At 38.6% G+C, this 25,677-nt stretch overlaps 4 protein-coding genes across 4 annotated transcripts; 1 reads left to right on the top strand and 3 right to left on the bottom strand.

The window, feature by feature from the left end:
* The first annotated feature begins 434 nt into the window (after window positions 1–434).
* LOC137937045 (uncharacterized) lies at window positions 435–3,385 on the top strand. Its single transcript, XM_068782076.1, has 4 exons — window positions 435–711; window positions 1,249–1,671; window positions 1,785–2,669; window positions 2,752–3,385. Exons 1-4 carry the CDS (start codon window positions 673–675, stop codon window positions 3,094–3,096), a joined length of 1,692 nt encoding a protein of 563 aa, XP_068638177.1. The 5' UTR covers window positions 435–672; the 3' UTR covers window positions 3,097–3,385.
* A 554-nt stretch (window positions 3,386–3,939) lies between these two features.
* LOC137936873 (wee1-like protein kinase) lies at window positions 3,940–9,202 on the bottom strand. Its single transcript, XM_068781814.1, has 10 exons — window positions 8,929–9,202; window positions 8,559–8,619; window positions 8,381–8,447; window positions 7,076–7,342; window positions 6,414–6,481; window positions 6,121–6,230; window positions 5,820–5,860; window positions 5,548–5,693; window positions 4,510–4,863; window positions 3,940–4,320 (listed from the first exon to the last, which is right to left on the bottom strand). Exons 1-10 carry the CDS (start codon window positions 9,168–9,170, stop codon window positions 4,240–4,242), a joined length of 1,437 nt encoding a protein of 478 aa, XP_068637915.1. The 5' UTR covers window positions 9,171–9,202; the 3' UTR covers window positions 3,940–4,239.
* Window positions 9,203–12,289: 3,087 nt separating this feature from the next.
* On the bottom strand, window positions 12,290–16,586 carry LOC137936452 (GTP-binding protein BRASSINAZOLE INSENSITIVE PALE GREEN 2, chloroplastic). Its single transcript, XM_068781133.1, has 4 exons — window positions 16,217–16,586; window positions 14,459–16,130; window positions 13,753–13,920; window positions 12,290–12,897 (listed from the first exon to the last, which is right to left on the bottom strand). The coding sequence occupies exons 2-4, from the start codon at window positions 15,968–15,970 to the stop codon at window positions 12,547–12,549; spliced, it is 2,031 nt and encodes a 676-aa protein (XP_068637234.1). The 5' UTR covers window positions 15,971–16,130; window positions 16,217–16,586; the 3' UTR covers window positions 12,290–12,546.
* A 282-nt stretch (window positions 16,587–16,868) lies between these two features.
* Window positions 16,869–23,888, bottom strand: LOC137936353 (uncharacterized). Its single transcript, XM_068780957.1, has 7 exons — window positions 23,101–23,888; window positions 22,518–22,649; window positions 18,875–19,230; window positions 17,648–18,392; window positions 17,469–17,565; window positions 17,320–17,374; window positions 16,869–17,225 (listed from the first exon to the last, which is right to left on the bottom strand). The coding sequence occupies exons 1-7, from the start codon at window positions 23,639–23,641 to the stop codon at window positions 17,163–17,165; spliced, it is 1,989 nt and encodes a 662-aa protein (XP_068637058.1). The 5' UTR covers window positions 23,642–23,888; the 3' UTR covers window positions 16,869–17,162.
* Between the last annotated feature and the right edge of the window lie 1,789 nt (window positions 23,889–25,677).

Below are 25,677 nucleotides of genomic sequence, written 5' to 3' on the forward strand. Positions count from 1 at the left end.
CACAATGTCTTCTCGACCTGGGGTCTTCGTGGGAATATTTTGTGGAAGATGGCTACGTGGCATAACTATAATGGACGATGTAGCGTAGCCCCAGACACCCCTCCCCGTCGATCTCCCCATTCCCGAGGACACGCAGTTAATAATATTTGGAGACGAAGAAGGTTAACAATTTGATTAAAAAAATCCCTAACTGTTCCTTTTACGATAAACGCCGGAAAGGTTTTTTTCAAATTACTTTTAACACCCCTAACATTTCATTAATATCTCAGAAATCCGAATTAATAATAAATATCTTGTCCTTATATTATGTCATCTTAAGTTAATTTATTTTTAGAGAATAACGAGTAGTACCGGTACCAAATCCAACCGGGATGGTGTGCTGAATCCGTCAAATCAGTCCTCGACGGTGACAGAATACTGCTCGCTTCCAGTTTTCTTCCGAGGAAGAAGTCAGAGCATCCAGCAGAAGCCATGCGACGGGAAAGTATGAAGAAAGCTCTTCCGCAGTTGAACAACTCTCCACCAAACTCCGTCTCCATTGGATGTGACATTACGTAAGAGATTTACAATTCCGCTCTTCACCTGATCTCCTTCAAGAGTTTAAAAGCTTCGAAGCTTTCTGCTGTGCTCAGATTTCCACCTGCGTGTTATGAATTTCAGAAATTTTTTGCCATGTTGTCAAAGATCTCTAACTTCCGGAATCGATTTCAGGTTTGACTTTCGTTCCTTGCTGTTTGCTTCTTTTCTGCTGAGTATAGCTTTCGGTATTCAAACGAATCATTCATAAATTTGCCATATAGAGAAGAAACTTTAATGAATCCATTTGACTCTCTGAAATCCATACTGTTTTTTATTAGCATAACCGTGATTTAGATGTTTTTAGTGTGTTGACCTGCTATATGAACTCGAACAGCGTTTCAATCCTAGCCTCTCTGTGTAGTAGTTTCTGCAGTAGAACAGGCAAAACCGCAAAATCACCAGACCTTTTTCTCCGCAAAAGCTTAATTCTTATTTGGTTGTTTCTTTAATGAAAAGGTGGAAAAATGAAGAATCCACTTGGATTGGATATATGTCTAACTCCTTCCTGCTTTAATTAAGGATGGAAACATAATTAACCTATGAACGAAGCTGACAAGTTTAGATCCATTTACTTGCTACCAAAAACAGAACAAGGTTGTTCAGTTTGAGAAACTTATATTGGAGTTGAATGTATAATTGAATTTGAAATTTATGTCGATGCACTTCCAGAAACAAAAACACAATTCCTGCAGCCAAATTGGGTCTCACCCTCCAGGTGACGAAGATGAGCGTGGAATGACATCCAAACAATCCTTCTTCCCATCGAAGTCACCATTCTCTGATCAACTCGCTTATGGCTCCTCACCTGCAGCATCTCAAACCTCTTCAAGAGATTCAAGCGTCCAATCTTCTGCAACATTTCGCACTTATGATGCTTATCGGTCTTCGTCAGCTCGGGGCGACGAGATTGATGCTGGTAACCATGAACTTCTTCCTTACCAAGACGCTGAAGAACAATTTCTGGAGGAACATGAAGGTTATTTTGCTCACTTGTGGATCGACCAAGTGAGAAAAGATCAATACCCTAAACTTGATTTGCACAGACTTGTCTACTTGGATTATGCAACTGCTCCATTATATTCACACTATCAGGTAATTAGCTCATTTCTGGACCATTACATGTAAGAGATACAACAGCTTAGCTTACTGATACCCATTAAAGTCCGTCCATATTCTCTACTTCGATTTTCTGGGATTTCTTTCAGGTGGAAAAGCACATGAAATTCCTTCTGCAAGATGCCGATCCTTGGGCTGGGCCGATTTACACTACAAACAACTCGTTATCACAGGACATAGACTTCATCAACACTACTTCCAATCGCCTTCTCAATCTTTTCAACACTACAGAGAAAGACTACAGCTTAATCTTCAGTCCAGATCTTTCATCAACTTACCGCCTGTTCGCCGAAATGCATCCATTTCACAAGGGTACAGTTCTTCTCATAAATGAAGATAACCACGAATACATTCACCATATATTACGCGCTGCGCAACGCTCCGGTTCGAAGATCCTATCATCACCCATCCGAAACAGAGATTTCTGTATCCAAGCCAGTGAGATGCATAGGCTACTTGTAAGGCGAGGGTGGACGGGTCTCGGACGTGGGCTTCTGGTATACCCTGCCCAGTCGCACTCCTCCGGCGTCCGACACTCACTGAACTGGATCATAGAGGCACAGCAAAACGGATGGAAAGCATGTTTGGATGTTTCAAATTGCGTACCCAGCATCGAAATTGATCTTTCCTTGTATCAACCAGAGTTCGTCACTGGTTCGCTGTTCCACATTCTAGGGTTCCCATCAGGCGTCGGATTTTTGCTTGTGAAGAGGAGTTCACATTCGGTTTGTCGGGAGAGGGACACGAATCAGTTGAAAATAGCTGAAGTTCCTGAGCATGGGCCAGCTGTTCGAACAGTAGGAGAAGTTGAAGGTTTAGCAACTCAAACATTTGCAGCTTTAAGTTTTGGTTTAGAGAATCTGGAAAGTCTCGGTACTGCACATATTCAGACGAGAGTGTACAGCTTGATGTCTTGGTTGATTGAGACTCTGACATCACTTCGGCACAAGCTCGAACAGAAGCCATTACTCAAGGTAAGCTCGTAAGACCACCAAAAAAATCCCAATTTAAGATCGTTCAAGCTGAAACTAGTTAATAAGTTTTCTTACATGACAGATCTATGGACCTCCGGATGCTAAACACAGAGGATCGATCCTGGTATTCGATGTCTTGGACTCAACGGGCAACGCATTATCAGCAGGACTGGTTCGGCGATTGGCAGAAAGAAGCAACATCAGTCTGGGTTTCGGCAGATTAAACAGCTCCAGCTGGGCTCTCCCTTCCAACAAGAAATTAGACGGAAAGGTGATATCGAAAACTGCAGTTCGCCTGTCGCTGGGGCCTATGTCGACGTTTGAAGATGTGTACCGGCTCGCCCAGTTTTTGGCGTGCTTCAGGGACGAAGATTACACATCAGTGGAAGCAGTGGGATACGTTGAAGAGTACAAAGATGACTGTTGACAGTGACTGAAATGTTTTCGCTTGTGCTGCATTCGAGCCCATCGTAAGCTTGATGATGTGCTAATCTGTTGGCATTTGGGTCCCCCGCGGTAGGCATTACGACCTGGTACAAGAAACTCTTTTACCTACCCTATTACACTTTTCAATGGTTGCCAACTCCTTCTCTCCAGAAGGAAGAAAATCCTACAATAAAACACTAAGAATAAGTTGAAAACAAACACTCTGTACACCATAAACACACCTCCAGAAAAATATTCGTATCGGCTTTTAGCTCCATCCCTCGGGAACAACTGGCAATCTGCAGTCAATAGAAAAGATTTTCTGAGATTAAAATTATCAGCCAAGTCAATAATAAAAGTAGTATTCTTAATTTATCTGAATTTTTAAAATACTTTTTACCATTTACAACAAGTCTCTTATCCTCTGTATTTGTATCCATCTCAAACGAGTAACAGAATTGTGAACTGCCTTTATTACAGAAGGATTAAATCATTCAATACATATTTTACTAGCCACCTCACCGAGAATTTTGCATTCATTCGCCTTCTGGTTGGTCTATCACTCGTAGCCAATGAATGAACGAGGACATTGACCAACATTCACTTCTCTATCAAGTTCAATTACAAATAACATGTACTTGGGACTGATTGGTCAAAATCTTGAAATAATATTGTTTTCTTGATATTCCATTAATTGTTCATGGTGATCACATCAAAGAAATTTGAAACATGCTAGTAGGTTTGAGTGACCTTTCTTGTGGGTGGAACTTTGCTTCAAGTTATATAACGGTATTAAAAACCATAAAGTTTTAAATGAATCATAGTTCATGCAAGTCCAACCACCTGAAAAGAAAGTCTCTGCAATTTATACTTGCTCATGGCAACAGTCTCTTTTGTACAAAATTTTAGCACCACAGATCTCCCAAAAGGTGCAAAATGGACGACCAGAACCACTATTATTAAGTGGTTGATTAAAATTACAAAGACAGGCATTATTTCCTCCAGCTGCAGCTAATGGTCAAAATACTACTAATCTGCATCACAGCTTAAGTGAAATTGGAGGTAACACAAAACACTCAGACGCAAACCCAGATTAATTGCTTCAATTCGGCCACTGAAGTTATCTCTACCTGACTACATTAGATCAACGAACCCGTTCAAAGATGGGATTTCCAAGCAATTCTGTAGCAGAGGGTCGCCTTGCTGGTTCTGGATCCAGCATCGTCTGATTAAGAGTTCAAAAGCAGCCAGCATCATCAGTTTGTTGACAAAGTAATAGACCAGGGAAGAATTCTTGCCTCATCCTCACATTAGTTATCAGAAAAGAAAGAAGACAAACGTGGGAAATTTCTTCAACCATGAACGTAGTCTCTAGGAGTATCAAGTCAGACTGAGGATATAGCCAAGCCCATACCTTTAGTAAGTTCTGAAGTTGCATAGAATGCCCTGGAAGCAACAGTATCTTGCCCTCTCTCAAATTTAGAAGCTGGGTTCCAGAGTCTGGAAGTGGGGACCCTTTAAGAAGCTCATAGACAGCAACACCCAAGGAGAAGATATCAACTTTGTCAAGATGCTCAAAATTTTCGTTAAGAATTTCAGGAGGCATGTATCGTGCATCGCCTTCCTCGACCGGCAGTGTCCTATCAAGTAGGGTGGCAAAGCCAAAGTCCCCAAGCTTAAAAACTCCATTTTTCATATAAATATTATCAGGCTTTACATCTAAGTGAGCAATTCCACGCTCATGCATGAACTGCAATGCTTTAGCAATCTGTAAGATTATCCAAAGGATTAGAAATGACAGTTAATATGTATGCAAGAGGCATTAAAATGATCACCCACTAATATCTGTCTCCACCATTGTCACTATGGTAGACTTGAATAATATGGTCGTGCATGAAATTCAAATCAGGATTATTCTGCAACAGATCAAGTGCAGAGCCTATGACCAGGGCCCATACATAAGTTATTAAAAGTTCACATGGGTGAGGGATTCCACACATGGTCATTAGAAAAAGAAATCCACTAGTTAGCTTCCTTACAGGAAGTGATGCAGACGAAGAGTAGATCTCATTTCTTATGAATGGCATGCATACTCTTGAATCCACTATCCAGATTTTCAACAGAATTAGCAACCAACACCTTAGAAATTTTCTGATTTCTTGGGTATAACAGTTGAAGCGCAAGTTAATTGCACCTGCTTCTAGGCCTCCAAGCAAATATCTCATTAACTATGATCCACCCATGATTGAGAACTTAACATTGTGGTTACATTCTTTGATAACAGTAACTGGTAAGCCACTGATATGACCCCACAAATCCAAACACGTCACACACCAAGTGATATAAAGTACCACTCAAAGCCAAAATGCCAACTATCTAACCAAATTAATAAGTCTATGCTTGCTTAACAGAAAAGATAAGTGATGAAGGCTAAAGTACTGATCCAACGAACCTGGTACATAGCAGCAAGTACTTTTTCTGTTGGCATTGGAGGGTTTGTGCACAGAGATAAACTGCGCTCACAAAGCTCCATCTGTATATAGAGTTGCTCATTTTCAAACCAAGAAGTGTAATAGCCCACAATGTTTTCATGAGATCCTAAAAAGAAGGATTGTCAACTTCAATAGTATGAACTTCTTCACTTTCTTAATTTTCGTAATATGAAGCAATGACAGAAACTTGAAGGGAAGCTCCTATTGAAGAATTTTCAAGAATTCAACATACCTAAAGCCGCAAGAGCTTGAACTTCCATTAATGCCCTCCTTCTGCACAAGTTAATAATGGAACAAATAATTGCTTTTAATGAAAGGAAACAACTAATAAGTGGTATGGCCTATTGACTGCATTGATTTTTTTAGAGGAAGCCTTATTGTGCCAAAAAGTAAACAAACAACAAGACTAGGAGGGAGGACCTCTTACAACAAGAGATAGAAGGGTTCACTCTCCCTTTAACCAACAGCCAGAGGTTGATATATTAGTATATGACATGATTTGAACTTTCATAGTAGAAGATACATGAAACTACCTCTCTGTATTTTGATGCAACTGTCTTATGCTATATTTGACAGCATATAAACAACCATCAATTCTCTTCAGAACCTTGAATACACGACTAAAGTTTCCAAAACCAATTTGCTGGAAACAGAAACAGGTGGGATCATATTAGAGCAATGACAAACAACTTATTATTAAAGAGAAACTGTCACACATGTCAGAGAAACAATGCTGACGAAAGTAACTGATAGAACCATAATAGTTAAAAAACAAACAAAAAAATGCAGGCACTCTGCTTGAAGAGCTTAGAACAATCTTAAAAACCTCTATCACATGAAAATCAGTGCGGTACCGCGAGCCTCCATCCCCGACAGTGACTGAAGAGAAAAAACCTGCACACCACTTCCATGCAAAAACAAATCATGAGAAATTGAAGAAAAGATATGACCTTGGTCACACTGCTGAGCACAACACAGGACATAGAGAAAACGCAAGTTTCTCCAAATAAATATGTTATTCATTTCTCACATGTTTGGAGTTTTTCTTTTGTTTTTTCAGAGTCATTATTTCACTATCATTCACAATCTGATAAACTGAAGCATTTTAGATCAATGTCACATGTAAAAGATGTTTATATTATAGCCAACTCAGTCTTTATTTAGAAAGCTAAAATTTTCTCTAAGTAGCCAACTCCTTCTACTAAAAAGTAAGGCTGAAAGAAATTTATATGTTTGGCAAACATATATTCCAATGCATTTGCTTCATATGAAAATCTTTGTACACACTCATTTAACGTATCTCCACATTGCCACATAAGATAAACACCGCAGTCCAAAGTGTCATTCCACTAAAAGAAAAACAAACAAAAAATGTACAAGCAGTCCAAAATAATTTTTTTTTCTTTTCCGAGACAGAAGTTCGAATGGAAAAGATAGTGTTATGTTATTCAACATCAATGTCAAAAACAGAATGAGGTACAAGTCTACCTGTACATTTTGACCTTTGATTGTCAAAGAAATCAAGATCAGCCATTACAGCTTCATTTAGATAAGGATTTTTTATGCAAGGAGGAGGCATGACCCGACAACGCAAAGCTACAGCAGACTGTGAAACATAATTCTTTTTTTTGGTTGGCTCACTAATACAAGTCTTTCCCATGTTTTCATCCTCATATTCCAATGAATCAGTTGCATGCTCCTGTATCTGTTGATGGCAGGGTAACACAGTGTCGAGAATATCGAGTGATACTTCCTCTAGGTAAAAGAAACAAGAAAAGGTATCAGTTGTCGAGAAAAGAAAAGAGAATGAGCATAAAAGAATCACTGTCAGAGCAAAGATTGTATTTTATGACTTCTAGTACTCCTAGTTGATACTGATCACCCCTCCCAAAATGTTTGTAGTTCTCTGGCTTCCGCCATCATCACCAAAACAAACACATCCAGAAAAAATGCTATGGCAGCAAGATGGCATTCCAATGCCTATATTAGCTATCCTCTAGTGAGAGATATATCCTCTAGTGAGAGATATGACGGGCTTCTTTACTAATAGCAACTTCCTCAAAGATAATCAATCATGTGTTCTATAGCCCAGAGGACTTCCAAGCAGGTGCACTTTTTTTAGTTGAAATACATACTCGGGAAAGACTTGAACCCAAGACCTCACACTACAAACACCCCCATGAGACCATTAAACTAAAAGGACCAATCGACAAAAAAAATCACTTTTACCTGCTTTTCCAAGATTCTTTTTCTAATTCACCAGAAAAAAACATTTTTCTGATTGCAGATAGAGTCACATGGAACTTGTAAAAAAAAAACTGATAAATTTGTTTCTTGTAAAATATTTAAGAGCATTAAAAGCAGGGTCCCCCCCCCCCCCCCCCCCCCCCCAAAAAAAAAAAAAACCAGGGAATTATGACCAGATTTTTATGATTATTTATTAATTTTTTCCATGTTGTGGTTATTTTGTTTAAGGGTTTCACAAGGGAAGTTAAGTGGTTTTCTTCCCCTTCTTGGCTGAGATTCCTCTAAGGATGCATCCCATGCCTACAAGACGGTCCAGACCACTAAGCAGTTTCAGGTTGGAAACTCACTAACATAATGATGACTGCATCAAGAAATTTTGCCCCTCTCTACCTATGGAGTGCAGATGAATCAATAAGCTATTCTTTTTTCTTTCTCTTCATTATGTGTTCCATGTAGGCAGAGTTCCTTTTGCATCTTTTCATAAATTTGTTATTATTGCAATAGGAAAAAAGAAGTATGGACATTCCGAATGGCAAAGAATGTTACCTTGTCTATATCTTTTGCTTCTCGAAACTTTAGATTTTTCGGGAGATTTAGGACATGGAACATTTTCCTGAGAGAAGTGTGCAGATCAGACACAAGGATCATGTAGTACGCTGGTATTTTTAATGTACAAGTGAGCCAAGTTTAAATGAATGGTCAGGTAAGTGTAATAAATTTTTACCATTCTGAAATCAAAGCTGTCTGATATAGGTTGGCCATCCGGAGTAATATAGTCTGGAGTGCTGTGGAACAAGAACACGGAACAAGAGCTTAAGTAAAAATGATGAAGCTCAAACAAGAGCATAAAAAAGACAGAATCAAGGGAAAAACGACTAAGCATGTGAACTTTCTGACTACGGTAAACCATAAGCATATTCAATAGAATACCAGCAGCTGGCCTCGTTTATTCTATCAGTGCTAGAAAGTTAATACCTATATTCAAAAACGTAGACCTGATGGCACACGAAACCGAAGGCTACCACCTGTAATCCCGAATCATGTACCGAATTCTACATTTATGCGACGAACGGAGATGAAATCAGAGAAATTACCAGAAGAAATCCTGGCTGAGAATGCAGTCTTTCTCCTCGTCAGCAGCGATGTTGATGTCGCTTGTTAATGATGAAGGCAGATCATGGTCTTCCATAAGCTTCTGGAAGCGAGGAAGGCTGGAACTCTCGTGGAAGGAGAGCAAAGTGACTTGCCCAATCTGCTCGGTAAGATGCCCTGTCGGAGAGATAGGCATCGTCTTTGTTACTTGCATCTGACTCCGGGAGAGGTTTTTTCTCTTCATCGATTCTCCCTCACAGTGCGACTACGGACATGTTCCCGGTTATTTCAACTTTATTGTGTGAGGCGCTCAATGCCGCCCCTGCACGAAGCGCGAGAAAGCAAAAAATTGAAAAACAATGATTCACGGTTTGGCGCCTTTTCGAGATATTTTATAATGACGCGAATGCCACTGGCTAAAAGGACCGAATTACGGATAGCCCGTTACTCGAGAAGCCTACAAAATGCAAACGACTTGCCTAGGCCGTGCGGTCCAGCAAAACCATGAACTCTCCTTTGGGTAAATTGAAAAAACCTTGTGTAAGAATAAACATTAAAACCATGATTCTTCGTCGTCTCCTCATCCTGAGGTAAGTGATTTATACTTTCCTATTGCCCTTTGAAAAGGTGTTTGTAAATATACCCACCATCTTTTATCTCATTTTATTCCTTGTTTGATAACTATTATAAGTTTGTTTTGTCCATCTCCACTTACACTATTTCTTCTTTAGTGAAGGAGACCTTGTTGCAACCTCATTGGAAGAATGTCATTGATGTTGAGATAGAAGCATTAATTGATAGAGTAACTTGGGAGTTATGTGACTTACCTTCAGGTGCTGCTATAGTTGGGTGTCGATGAGTCTATACTATTAAATAAAACTCGGATAGATCAATTAAACTATATAAGGTTCGTCTTGTTGGCAAAGGGTATACTCAAACATTTGGGGTAAAAAATTTTATGACTTTTTCTCCGGTTGGTCGCTTGTCCTTTGTTCGTATACTTATTTTTTTTGCAGTTCAACAAAGTTGGTATCTATTCCAGGTAGATATTAAAAATATCTTCTTATATGGTAACATTGAGGAAGAAGTCTATATGGAACAACCTCCAGGGTATGTTGCTCAATGGGAGACACATGAGGTATGTTGACTAAAGAAAGTTCTTTATGGCTTAAAACAGAGTCCGTGAGTTTGGTTTGAAAATTTTAGTCAAGTAGTTATATCCATGGAATTTCATAGAAATTATTGTAATCACTCATTATTTATTCTTAAACGACTATCTGGAATTATTATCTTACTGGTATATGTAGTTGGTATCATCCTATATGAGAATGATAGATCAAGTATTGAAACAATTATATCCCATTTGGCGAATCACTTTCAGACTAAGAATTTGGGTCAATTGAAATATTTTTTAGGTGTTGAGGTAGCGATAAGTAAGGAAAGAACAACACTAACTCAGAGGCAAAATGTTACTGATATGCTTAAAAAATATGGTCTTCTTGAGGCTAAACTAGCGGATACACCTATGGTGGTAGGACTCGATCTTCATGATGATCATAGTCCAAAACTGTAAGATAGAACAATGTATCGAAGGCTAGTAAGTAAACTCATCTATGTTACGTTACTAAACCATATATTTCATTTACAAGGAGTGTAGAAAGCCAGTTTATGGAGCATCCATAGTGAGTGTAGAGAGCCAATTCATGAAGCATCCACGTAAAATTCACCTAGAAGTTGCACAAAGAATCTTGAGATATCTAAAAGGATTACCAAGAAAAGGTCTCATTTTCAAACCTAATAATCACTTGAGGATTGAAGTTTTCTTTGACTTTGACTATGTAGGTTCCAAGTTTAACAGAAAATCAACCATTAGATACTGTGTATTTTTGGCAATAACTCTAGTCAGCTGGAAAAATAAAAAGCAGAATGTTGTTACTCAATTCAGTGCAGAAGTTAAATATAGAATATGACCCACATTGTCAATGAGCTAATGTGGATAAAATCTGTTGTTTAAGAATTTGGCCTCGATCAGAAGGATCTTATGACTATGTATTATGATAACCAAACAGCAATCTTCATTGCAAACAATTTAGTCTTTCATGAAAGAATAAAACAAATAGAGGTGGATTGTCACTTCATATGAGATGCAGTAATGGAAAAATAAGTAACTACTCCATATATTCGGTCTGGTGATCAGCGACAATATCCTAACTAAAGCACTGGGAAAACGTGAATTCCAGAACTTTTGTAACAAGCTGGGATTGTTCTAACATATACTCTCCAAGTATTGAAAAACAAGAATAAGGGGCATTTTGGTTATTTCACCTTATCGTTATTTATATTTCTTGATAAATTTTATTTAACATGTCAAACTATGTCTATGGATCAAATTTCATGTAAATGGGACACATAGAATAATAGATATAAAGAAATAGGGTTTTCACTTAAAATAGGAGCAATATTATTAGTTGTACTCAACCTTAAGTTATAAATAGAAGCCGGAGGACGTCCAGCTCCCCCATCTTAGTTTTTTTTCTCAATTTGTACTTCTCCACTTTCTCTCTTTCTCATTCTCTCTCTTCAACCTTCTTTCTTCTTACTTTTTTCTAATAGTATATTTAGCACCATTATCATATTTGAGTATACAGTTAGAGGTGTGGTAAATCTATAATTATAATGCATAGGTGTTAGAAGTCAGGGGTATCTTAGTCATTTAATAGGTGTGGTAAATCTGTAATAATGTATCTAGAAAATCCCAGATTGGTAGTGGTGTTGGGGTAATATTTATGCATTTTTTTAGTTTGTTTAGAAGACAGTTTCTATCACTTATGAACATGTCCCCGCATGAGGGGCAAATTAATCTTTTGTAACCTACCTTAAGTGAAATAATAAAAGAGAGATGGGGTTGATTTCTCCCTCCATCAAGGAGGCACTCTCTTGAGCACTTCTCTTCATTGTTCTTCCTCTTCTCCTTGTTTCTCTTCAATCTCTCCTCTTCCTTATTTTCTTACAATAACCATTTGGACAACTTTCTTACAATAACCACTCGAACAATGTAGTCTGAGAAATCTGTGAAGTACTTGAAAAGCAAGTAGGTAGGTACCTTTCCCTATTCCCTCTAAGAGCATCTCTTTATGCAAGAGAGAAAGCTTCAGATTCCTACAACCAAGATATGATACATACTGACAGGAAACTGAAGAAATGTTGGGATCCCAACTCACAAGACGAGTAATCAGCCTTTTAGACCGTCACTCCAATTCAGTAGCTCTTCCTCCTCTTAAGAGTTTTTTCTTTCCATTCCCTCTTCTCCTTCTTTTCTCTATTTTCTTTCTGAAATATCCGTTCTATTATTTGGCTCTTATATCATGGATTCATGCTAATGTATTAGAAGTAGATAAAGGGAAAAGGGAAAGCATAAGTCCAAAAGAACTGCAGATGAAGCACATGGAGCTCCCTGTTCCAGCCTTTTTGTCATCCCAGGAATAGAAAATCATTCATCTTTTTCATGTAATTCAAATATCACGATTCACTACAAATTGGTTCTTAGTCTGCGGTCATTCAGCCTCACAGTGATGGAAGGAATGATACTACCCTTGAAATCTGTCAGCCACTGTTTTGATTCAAACACTAACTTCTGAAAGTGCATCGGTTTCCTCAAATTTCAGTTTGTTCTTTTTTGTTTCAAGCGCACTTTGATTTCCAATATAATCTGATATAGCCTTTGGAAGTAAAAATCCAGGTCTTTCAAGGAAGCCTGCTCTGTCAAGAGCCAATGGTTCACGAACTGTTACTTGTACTCCATCGTAGGTCCAAAGTGTTATCTTTGCCTCTCCTTTCAGACCAAACGAAAACCAACCAAGTCCAGCAACTGCAATATCTGTGCTGTTCACATCCCAGCTGATTCCAGACACGTCAAATTCTTTCTGTTTCCATTCGCCCAATACAGATACTCTATCTTCCCCAACAGGAGGCTGCATACCAGAAATTACAAACATAATTAGAAGTAACAATATCACAGGGATTGGATTCTCAAATGACAGGGAGGAAGACTAATTTAAATTGACACATTATATCCACAGCCAACAGTTTTTTTCATGACACATTATGTCTACAGCCAAACTGTTAACAAATGAAAAAGCTCTTTATAGTTAATGACTATCTTTCCTACTATTCTTCTTGAATAACTGAATCTGTATCCTTTTTGCAGTTGGGTTCTATCTCACTCTTACGCCCCAGAGAATCCTTAAAACTGTATTTTAGGCATCAAGGTTTCCACAGCAATAAAGAAATTTTCAAATGTTAAGAAAAGTAGCTATCTATCTATCTTTCTTCACTGAAAAAATCGTGTATGCGATTGGCTTTTTATGTATGCCAATGTTAAGACAAACACAGAGATATCTAGAAAAGCATTGTAAAAAGGGCTTTCTTGTTGATGAAATTGTATATAAATTTTATGTCACAGGTTTTATTAAGCAGATGACAAAAATCCTTGTTTTCAAGCGAGTAGATCAAGAGCTGGACTGATTTTCAGGTTTGACAGATTTCAGCTCCTTGGCAAGAGAGGAGAAAATGCCTAGGAGAAAGACAAAGATACATTTGAACAATTAAACTGGCAATTATGATCCTGAAGTTAGAAAAACCACATTAGAAAAACAACATTTCAAGCAGAAAACTGGGCTCTTCAACAATTCCACGTTTAAGTATATATTACCAATCTACTTTTCGCATTTACTGATATTGATCATCGTAGACAACAGGTGTAACATTGGAGAAACATTTCTTCTGTAGTTAAATAAGCTATTTTAATTTGTTGGAAAAGTATATACCTGCAGCCTAATACCAGCATGCTTTCTCAAGATCTCATCAGCATTCTCTATCTTCCCCAAATGAAGAGATATGTTTGGGGATGTCCAAACTGAGACATAAATTGTTTCAACTGAAGCTTGAATCAAGTCTAATCTAACTAGAGCACCAAGGTGTATAAACTGTCCAGCCTGAAATATACACATAAAGACTTTGCATTATTTGCAAAAACACAATGATATGAAATGAAAGAGCATCTTATTTTTTTAATCCCTTCTGCAATCAATCTGCAGATAGAATTTACTAGAAGAAACCAGTAAACAAGGGGTATCTATTCTGCCTTGTTCAGCGAAATACATGCTAAAAACAAGTTCAATAACCATTCTAGAGCCAAATGTGAAGGCATATATAATGAGGGTAAAAAAAAGGCTAACGTTCACGTTCACTATAAATTAGCAAAACCTTGCAGACAAATCAAATTTCGTTAGGAATAATAAGCTTGTGTTTAGAACTCATAAAATTCAAGTAACTAAAATTGTGAAAAGGAAATCAGACAAATACATGCATAGTGCACCTATTTGGTTCTTTTCCCTATTTCAGAATCTCATTGTTCCAAGACGAAAACGCATGTAAAGATAAATCAATCCCACCTAAAGTTTCCGTTTGGTTATTCAATGGCAAAATACACATAACCTAAAACAAAAAAAATACAAGAGATGAGAAGCTTGCCTTGATCCTGTAAGTCCTAGGCTGAAGTTCCTTTCGAATTTCCACCATCTTCTGCTCATCTCTGTCTAATCTCATAGACAAAAGATAAGGATGAAGCAGACCAGGAGTATCATACATTTTTGCATTGGCCGGTAAAATCCCCCTAATTCTTAATATTCCCAAAGTTGTTCCAGGTACAGCTGCTTCTGTAAGCTTTGTTACTTTAGCCCCTTCTCTTTTTGCAAAAGCATTTATCAAAGTAGACTTTCCTGCATTTTGAGCCCCGACCACCCATACGTTTCCTCGTGGACCAGCGAGTCCCTTTATAAATGACAGGAGATTTCTCACACCTAGATCTTTATGAGCACTCACCAAATAAACACCACTTAGTCTTGGTGCTCCCCCAGCTTTAGCCCGGCCACGTACCCATTTATCCAATCTTGCTGGGGATATCTCTGAAGGAAGAAGGTCTACTTTGGTCGCAACCAAAACAAGCTTTGGCATTTCTTTAGATTTAGTGCCCTTTTTATTGGCTTCCAATGCTTTAAATAAAGACTTGGCTGCTCGTTTAGGGAAGGAGCCGTCAAAGTCAACACAATCCACAACCATCACTACCACATTGCTAGTATTGCCACTAGGTTTCATTATTCGAGTTGCTATTAGCCTATCAAAATCAAAGTCTGGAATCAAGTTTTCAACATTTTGGTTCTTGACTTGGCCATAGTTCCTCAAAGAATGGCAACGGGCACAAACAGTTACCTCATCTTTCTCCCTTTGAGCCTCCCGAGCTTTTCTTTTCTTTTCACTTTTTGAAATCTTCTCCTTCTTTCGCTTCTCTAGTAAACCATCAGTGATATTACCATACCCAACTCCGGCTGGGGCAAAACCATCAAGTTCTTTCTGCCTTTTGTCATCTTCATCATCAATTTCCCATTCGGAATCCCAATCAATTTCCTCGCTATTTTGTGAGCTGTTTTCCTTTGCCCGATCAACTCTATCTGAAATATTGTTCTCGAATTCATCCACCAAATCACCAAAAAATTCCCCATCTTCGTCGGCAAAACTACCATAATCAAAGTCAGAATCATCTGTTTCTTTCTCAATTTCACCAAGCTCGTGATGTTCTGAGTCAGAGTCCCCGAAAATTAGTTCATTTTCTTCTACTACAACTCTTTTTTTGTAATACCCTGGCAAGTTTGGGTCCGCGTCTTGCATGAAAACGCCACAACCAGGGCAGATGAGGCGACTCTCATCCTCGTCTCTTCCTTCACTGAATACCTTATTTTGACCGGCGGGTTTCTTTCTTATCTGGGTTTGAGTCGACTTCTCACTTGAGCAAGAAATGCAGGGGATTTTCGTGTTCGAGCTAGGAAAAGTGACAGAAGTTCTATGATGATAAAGTGATGAGAGACGAGGAAACGGAAAAATCCGAGTGGGTGCAGCGCAAAATTCACCAGAAACGTTGAGGGTAGCGGGAGTCCTAGCATTTTGGAAGAGATTAGAATTTAGGATTGCTACAGAGCAGATTGTCATTTAAAAGAATCTTGGAACCGCTGGATGCAAGCGAATCAAATTGTTTCAGGCTGCAAATTATAGGAAATTCCCCTTCTTTAAGCCAGCTCTATCGAACCTGATGAAAGCATGTAGTTGATTAAGCTTGTTTGGAGGCGGACAATCACTGTAGATCCTGGACCTGGAACAAAGCTTGGATGATGTATGAACAGAATCTACTGTAGGAAAAAAAGTTCGAAACTACTGTGCAAACGTCGAAATTCGAACCTTAATACAGACTCCCGATGGACTGTAGTCACAACATCGATTATAAAACCCACTCGAAATCCAAGAGCCAAAGCAGGGACAAAAGAAAAACGGAAACAAGATAAGGAGAAAAAGAAGAAGAGAAAGAGTTGTAAATGAATAATAGAATTCAAAGCAAGAGAGACGGAGCGCCCGCAACCTGCAGACAAGAAGCAAGGAGAAACATAAATGTGGCAAAGGAAGCCCAGAATTGCAAGGAAGACGAACGAGAGCCTGCAAGCTGTAGTTCGAGTTGCGAGGAAAACATAGAAGAAAAGGCGGCCTCTCGCAGTCTTACTAGTTGCTAAGCTTCCTAATCGCTATGAATTTCTCGAGTGAAGACGGTGACACAATCTGTCGTTGACAAGACAGATTGCTTTCCGTTCCGTTCCGCTTGGGCTGTCAAAAACAGGCACAGCAGAATCGTTCACATTACAATTTACAAACACGGCCATACTAATTCTTCCTATTAAAGAAGATAATATAATTCCCCTAGTTTCCTATACCTGGCCATACTAATCCTTCCTGTTGAAGGAGAAAATTAATTAACCCAAGTAACAGAGTGAAAGAAAATTTAACACATGAGAAGAAAAGAAGTTTTTCAGAACTTTTCTATCTAAATACTTGTAAAAGGTAAGAGAAAAATTCAAGCTAGAATAGTACAAAAGAAATCCACAAAACTGCCCGGAGAGGCGAACCAATCGCACTCTTCACAGAGTAATAACATCAAAATCCGCACCAGTAGCAAATTCAAAATAAGTAATAAAACATTACTTTGTGAAGCATTAAGAAAAAAAGAAGAAGATGAAACTCAGTATTCAACCGCCAGATCGTTGGATTCTTGTACAAGGGCAACTAAGATCGAGAATGCACTACAAAGCTTCTGCACTCCGAGCAAGAAAATGGAAGAACTATATTTTAGGTTTACTTATATCCACAAGTGCTCTCGTCGGTATTCCCGCACTATCGCTGGAACACTTGTTGGCGGGACCTGTTGCAAAGGCAAAATGTAACAGATCAATTCTCACAGAAAAAAAAAAAAAGTATGAACCACGGTGAAATTTTTTAATCTCTGAAGGACATACCATTCCATAATCTGTCACAATCATTGACACATAATCTGATGGAGTTGCATCGTAGCTGTTTACATTGTCAGAAGAAAATGTAAGGAACATTGAAGAATATATGGAAGAAAATCAAATTGGACTTTCCAACTATTAATCCGGCAACTCACAGAAGATTCAAAAGCTGCAAATTTTCAAGCTCAGCCCAATTACTCAGATGGTTCAAGTCCCTCCTTCCATGAACCTTCGAAATTGCATCTGAATCACCTGCAAAACAATGGCAAAAGAGGTTAAAGACATTTATTAGAAACAACATACTGAAAACAACTGCTGTGCCAATGGAACATACCGAGTTCATTGGAGCAGATGGAATCAATCTGTACCCTTTCATGAAACTTATATGCTTCACAACAAATTAAAACAGGTACACGAAATTCATGAGCAACCATAGCCACACTCGCAGTCCCTACTCTTGAATAAACTGTTCCATTTGATAGCACGGATGAAGCTCCCAAAAAGACCCTGGTTACTTCATGCATGACATAGGAAACAGCATTTATATGGGTATAAGTACACCTTACACCCTTGGCCACCAATCTCCGAAGCAAAGACTGTCCTTCAAGCTTCGGACGAGAATCAACAACCACTACTCGAAACTGATTTCCAAGCTCATGAGCATAAACCAATATCATTTCGACAACAGAAGAAGAACCATATGTAAGGAGTACATCCCCATCACGGATCTTAGTGACAGCATGCCTCACTATAACCTTGTCCGCAAGTATGATCTTCTCATTTATGAATCTATCAATGTCTAATTGAAGAGTGACCTTTGCCTCTGATTCGGTAAGTGTCAGAGGTAACTTGGCAATTCTGTTCTTCAAAAATCTAATTGCATTTCCCATGCTGATTGAGAGGGGTCGACACTCTATCAAAAATGAAATATAACTGCCGATTTTAGCAGTCAAATCTCGAATAAGAGCTTTCTCTGGTGGAGTTGAATAGTCTTTGATGGCATCCTGAAATGCGTGAAGCATTGCAATACAACGCGAATTACCACCAGAAATATCCCCAGCAAGGTACTGTAGTCCAACCTGAAATCATTATAACAAAGTTACACAGCCACCAGGTAACATCTGTCAACTACTTACAGAAAAGAGGGACTATTTTCACCAACTGAATTTGATCACTCTTAAAATTCCATAGTTTCTGAAAAAAACTATCCAGATCAAAATCAAGCCAGTAGATTAGGGCTGCACAAATCAATGAAACAATCCTCTCATTATTTTCATAGCTGTCCAAACAGATTAAGATGAAAATAAACAGGGGATCTTTTAACATTCCCCAAAGTTTTTCAAAAGTCATTTCATCAGCCAACCAAAGAAGAATTTCAGTTATACTGTACTTAATTATTATTAAGAGTTAAAAATTGTCAACAAGCACCCAGGCCCAAAAATTGCTAACCACCAAAACTCAAAAGCATGCCATAGACTTCTGCTTACAACATTATTAGGGAAGTAAACTAGGACAAGCAAAAAGATACCTCATAAAGTAAATAGGAGAAGAAAAAAGATACCTTATAAACAGCAGGATGCATTTGATCAAGTTGGAAAAACTTTGATTCCAATTCCGGAAGCTGGGTCCCATGCACATACTGAGGTAGGTGCCTAAACAATTCAACCCTGTTTCTAGCTTCGGTTTGCTTAACTACTGCACGCCTTTTTGATTTCTCAACTCGTTGCATATCATCAAACTGCATCCGTGGGGGAGGAACATCCTTCTTCCTGTCCTTTTCTGGAAGCCTATCAACCACTTTCTTCTCAGATGCAGCAACAGAAGCTGAACCTGCAGCACCCTCTTTCTTTTGTGGTGGTGGTTTTCCAGCCTTTTGTTGCTTGTTTACTGTGGCAGACACACCCTTCTTACTTTCACCTGCAGATAGTAAGAGTGCCTAGAGGTCAGAGGAGGTCATTTATAATTCACCAATATGCAGTAACCTATAGAGTGAGATAAGTCCATTTTTATTTATTTGTTTTCTAGCTTATTTATCAATTATTTTCTTTTCATTTCCTTTTACCAGAAAGGACAGAACCACATAGAGACTACAGGTTAATAAACAAGCTAGCAAGACCAGCCTGAGACAAACATTTCAATAAATTATCCTATTTATTAAGCTATTACTTATAGTTATTTAACAATGACAATAGAAAGTCAGAAATTATCTTTCAACAATGCAAATTAAGGTCGCAAGTTAAAAAATGTCTCAGTAGTTCTATGCATTATGGAGAGAGGTAACGTAAAGCCATAATATGAATCATTGTCAAGATTTTTAACCACTCAGACAAAAGTCTACCTACATGGATGAACAATGGCTGGTCATTCGTCAAGAAATGAGAAAAAATATAGTGACACTCGTCATGCTCACATAAGTTTGACATTATGTACCATACATAGATTAAGTGCGACGGAAAATACTGTGATGCCCATCATCTACAAATAAGTTTGACATAATCTACCATATATAGATTAAATGCATGTGTATGCAAGAGGAGCTTGCAAAATAATAACTCTCTCTCTCTTCCCAAAGCTTTTGTTTAATTAAAAGCTCAATGTTATAGTCGAAGGGAAGGAAGACCGATGGGGAAATCAGCTCTAGCAATGGCCAAAGGCGACGGATGGCCCTCAAAGGCTTGGTTACGGCTGGCTAGCGACGGTGGTGGCAAAGCCCTTCAGCGGCTGCTGCAGGAGTTTTCTTTGCGCGACGAGCTTCGGAACGAGTCTAGGTGTCATCAGCGGCTCCTAGGCGTCGCGGATGGTAGCTGGGTGGTGGAGCGGTTGCCGGTGGGATCTGTTGACGTCGGCAACGGGAAGAGAAAAGGAAAAGAGGAGATGGGTTTGGAGAGTGTACCTGGATTCTCAACGAAGGTGAGGGGCTTGATCGAAAATTCTTCCCTCTTCTTTTTTTTTCTGCTTCTTTTGATGGTGACAGGGAAGTAAATAGAGGAAATTGAGGAGGCAGGGAAGTTGGGTTGCGAGTTTTAAGTGTCGAGGGTTGAGTCGGTGCTGTCCCTCAATTGAAGAAATGATGCTCTGAGGTGTTGATGCAGAGAATTTGTTCGCTGATAGGATCTTTCGGCTTTGATACCAATTTGATGCAGAACGACATGATTTTAAGGATTAAAACGGTGAAATTTGGGAAGAAAGATAAGAGGAATTGAGAAGAGTAGAGAGGGGAGTAGAGAAAGAGGAGAATGGAGAATAATCTTTATTCATCGAGAATCTGCCCACTAATCCGAAATATGGGGTGGTGGGTCTTGGTGGGACCCAACATCTCCAAGTGTAGACTCGTGTGACAGGTGGCACACTGGTGTCCCCACCACAAATCATGACCTTCTTAAAAGAACTTATCTGAGCAGTAATCTAGAAAACACAATATTAGATTAAGATTAATAACTGCAAAATTCCGTAACAACCTTTTTTTCTAAAGTAAAATGTTTTTTAAAGTAACATATTGACCATTTAAACAGATCAATATCGGGCCTTAGAGCCCGTTTTGATCAATCGAGGAACAAATTAATCAAATAAATGAAAATAAGTATATTCATCCTCTCTCTATAAAAAAAATTAGATAATTATGTTTAAATTTCCTTATCCACTCTTAGGTTAAACTTTGATTAGAAGATCGATAAGTTTAGAAAAAACAAAATGAACATTAAGAAGAAGAAAGAATAGAAGCACTACATAAAAGCTATTCAAATTGAACAAGAGCAACAAAAATTTCTTCAGCTAAATAAGCTGAAATAAGTAAATTCTCTATTAAGAAAACTTAGAAAGACCAAAAAAAAGCTGAAAAAGACTTTAAAATACAGCAGACATAAGCAGTTGGTTCAGGCTGCATATACATGGTGGCCAAAAATACCCTCATAATACCTTTCCAATGTCTTCAGGTCCTTATTACAACTATTTTTAGTTCAGCTACATGAACCCTTTTTTAGCAAACAGCTACATGAATCCCTTCCACTTTACTCTATCATTTATTTTAAGTCTCAGAAGATGGGATGCCTAATCTTAGAAAGCAAGGAGACATAACTTGATTTTGTCCTGAAACAGTATTTGTTTTTTCAAATGGGATGGGATGAACTCTGAATCAAAGAATAATTAATAATGTTAAGGAATAGTTTTCCTGCTTAAATTGATAAATCCAAGTGAAATTGTTATATCCTCTATTGAAAGAGAGAAATAAGCACCTGAACATAATGCTGATTGATAAGAAGCTAACAATCTCATAATTATCAAAAAAGTGATCTGATTGAAGGCATATTAATACCTAAAGATTTTCCAAAATGCAATTTTCAGGCAAGCTTTTTCTTTCAGTCATTGCTCACCGATTCCATCAATGTCCATGTCGGTCTTTAATTGGGTCGTCCATCAATTTTACATAGAATAAGACCTCCTTAAAGCACTATAAGGTATGTGTTGCCTGTACCCAAAGCTTCAATCCTCCAAAGTGACTCTTTCTTATTTGCTTATATAATGGTACTACTCCCAAGTATTCCCAGTCATATTCGCTCTAACTCCCTGTCCTAGTTTGGCCACACATTCTCAACACCATCCTTCCCCATGCTAATCATCTAGATGTCAAACCATAGTTGTAGTGCAAGTCAAGAAAAATGAACACCCATCAATGCCATTCATTTAATCAACCAAATTATCAGTCATTTTCATCAAATTTTCTTTATAAGGAATAGTTCAGACAGACCTTCCCTACTTTTGCACGACATAACACTTTGATCGATACAATAGCAGTTCATGCAATCTACGTTAATCAAGCACTACCACAGAATATCATTACAGTCAATAATAGGCTAATCTTCAGGAGAGCAGCTCCAAAATGAAGAAAAATCTTGGTACAGTAAATCTCTATTGATGAATTCTCAATAAAATCAAAACCAAAAAATGCTTTGCAAATGAGACATCTTCACTCAGTCACTTGAGAAAGTCTTTTTGTTTTTTTGAATGGTATAAAGGTAAATTATTTGGTCCACATAACACAAGGATACAAACTTACTGCCACACACTTACAATCTAAGAGGTCCACATACATCATGCTGAATTCTATATAGAACTACGAGAGGCATTTTGATAATGTAAAAAATAAAATGAAAAAATGTTATAAAAGATTCAGGCTTTTTCAGGAAAAAAATGTTATTAAAATTTACCTGACTCTTTTGCAGCAGCTTTCTGAGCCCTTTGAGTCTCTTGAAGGGCACGCCTCTCAGCTTTTGAGGTCCTCTCTTTCAATGGCTTTGACACTGCAGCAAGGTCATTTTGACATGCTCCGCCACCTTTTTCTGGAACAAATTTGATTGACACAAAACATTCTATGTCAATAGAGATGAGACAGAGTTAGAAAGCTTTTACATCGATAAAAGAGAAGACTATCGGAGCCCGATAAAATACTAGTGATATGAGTCCTAGAACACCACTCACTATCTTATCACTACCTAAAAATTGGCCACCCAAATAGTCAAACACTTCAAGAGAGACTAGACTTGAGCACGATCCCGCCCAGTAAACTCCGCCCCAGAAATAAGTTGATGATTTTCTTTTTAACTATTTAGGAACAACTAAAGCCAACCAGAGGGACATGATATGAAGAATCTCGGTTTGCTAAGAGATAGGAGCAAAAACCAGAGAATTAATTCACTTTCAAACTGATAAAGTATACCATATTATTCAGTTTCTACGCAAATCTTTCTTATCCAACCGGAAAAGACAAACAATTGACAGTCTCTCGCTTACCTGAAACTCCCGGCTGCATATTTACAACTGAAACTGTCGTCAAATTACGCGCCACTGGTGGAAAATTAGTTCCTTTCATTGCCGCTGCGATTTCCACTCCTGCACTGGGAAAGGAAGAGGCTGCCACCTTCCCTAGATTGCCTCGCGCCCGCCCAGGCGATGCCAAATCCTCCGAAAACTCCCCATCCACACCGTTTTTACTAGACGGAGAGGATAACGTCGGCGAAGTCCGAAGGACAGAGTCGGTTGGATTATAGCTGCCGAGCGCCATATTATCCATAATAGACCTTCGAGCTGAAGGAACTGGAATCGGATGGACGGTGAGTAACCCGACGGAGGAAGACAGAATCTCGGAAGCATGACGAGGAGGAGGGATCATCACAGGTGACAGAGTTCCAGCAGGGGAATGGTCGGATATAGGTGGAGAGGAGCCTATGACAGGCACAGATTGGGTACGCTCCGGTGGGTCGTTAGGCGTGAAGAAGCCAACCTGGCGGACCTTGGGATCGATCACAGCACGAGAAGGTCGACGGGCGTCCATAAGTGAACAAAACGTCAGAGCCCCGAGCAATTTAACCGAGGACGACGATGGTTATCCATTGGAAGCTCAAACCTCAAAGAAATAATTAGGGCTTTGAGAAGTTGCAGAAATGCCCATAACTTGGAGGGTCTAAGGATTTGAGTGCCATAGAAGAAAACAGTTAGGGTTTTCAGAGGTTGCAGAGAGCCAGAGATGACTGATCGTCGCCGAGGAGAGAAGACGGGTGGGGAACCTTTGTCACTTTCTGGTTTTTAATCGGCTTTACAAAGGAACTTAACGTGGAGTCTGAATTTTCATTCGGAAAGAAAACAGGAAAATCGATAACGTCATTGGCCAGCGGGAGCCTGCACAGTGGAAAGAGAAAACACTGTCAGAAGGCCACTTGGTACTCTGATCCGTGGGCCTCACATAAACAAACGGCTAATATGCAAATGATCGAGATTAACGGTAGATATTCGAGCTCATAGAATACTTTTTGTTACATACTACTGAGTACTGACAGGTTTTATTTTTTGTATTTTTAAATATGACTTTCTTATGTAGTTAACTGGTTTATAGATTATATGGCATGTTTGATATTTCTAAATAGAAATCCTATTATTAAAATATTATTAATAAACTCTTATTTATCAATTAAGATCAATATTATCTATAAAATGTTATTTTATATTTTATTATAATATAAATATTTTTTATTATTCTTAAATAATATTTAGAGATTCTAATTATAAAATACATCAATCAAACCTAAAAAAGTAATTACTGAACATAAAAATGTTACAAGTTGAAAGCTCAAGTCTACTTGACATAGGCTAGGTTTCTCAAAACCCGAACACGACCTCAATCCTTGATCCCGAAACCCAAATCCAAATAAACTCGAAACATCAAACTTGATCCCAACCCGATCGCTATCCTCGCAACCTTGTCCCCCATACTCTTGTAAACCCAACTTAAACTTAACCTATCCTTAGACTGTCCTTGTAAACCTAACCCATTAACACGTATCCGTAATAAGAAGAAAATAATAAACATGTAATAAGAATATCATCAACACATTCATAAAAATAACATTTGTAACAAGAAGAGATCTGTTCAATAAACCCATCAACACATTCATTGGAATAACATATGTAATAAGAAATATTTACTCAATAAAATCTATCTTAAACATCAATTATTTAATTAAGTCACTTCTTCATAAAGTTAATTTCTAAATTACTTATAATTGATAAATGGGTGTCAACTATACAATGGCTATCAATTGTACAAGTTCCAACAAAGAAAATAGGTTTATTGCGCTTTCCAACCTAAGATGTGAATTAGGATCTAACTACACTTTGACAAACATTCAAAGATTGTAGAAAAAAAAACACGCTTTTGCTCTTATTCTGTCATCACTCCGCAAGTTTATCGGTGTGAATTTGTTTCTTATTCGACGATAGAATCAACCCTTGCATCAGTGATTGGTTCCAATCAATTCTTAAGCAACCCATCCCCAACTCCTTGATGGAACTCCCTTTGCTAGCCACGGCACCCAACATCGCTGCACTCAACTCCTTCGCACGGCCCTTCTGTGGCCACTCTACACCCACCGACTCAACCACCTTACTAGCTAGCCCTGCTGGATCAGGAATGGTCTCTGCACCTTCGCACGCCCGCACCGCCATCCATGACTCTTCCAGCAGAGTTGAGTTTTATTATGGTCCTGGGTTAAGTACTTATGCCTTCCGCTCCTAACAATCGGTCTTTTGGATAGTATTTGCTAGGTTGGCGACCACACTCTAGCGACGGCCCACTCTAGCGACGACCCACTCTAGTTTCTGCTAGGTCGCCCCCTTCGCTTAGGATTCTCGCCGCTTAGGACTCACGCTGCAGGGATTCGAGCTCGCGACGTAGCACCTGCTTTGATACCAAATGTTGGGCACCTAGCCAATACTATCCAAAAGACCGACTTGTTAGGAGCGGAAGGCATAAGTACTTAATCCAGGACCATAACATCACACCCACCTTCACGAGTCAACAACCATGATGACCAC

Source organism: Aristolochia californica, unplaced genomic scaffold, assembly GCF_029961685.1.
Source record: "Aristolochia californica isolate CCGP_79_NKW_82.1479 unplaced genomic scaffold, dmAriCali1.0.hap1 SCAF_7, whole genome shotgun sequence".
NCBI lineage: Eukaryota > Viridiplantae > Streptophyta > Magnoliopsida > Piperales > Aristolochiaceae > Aristolochia > Aristolochia californica.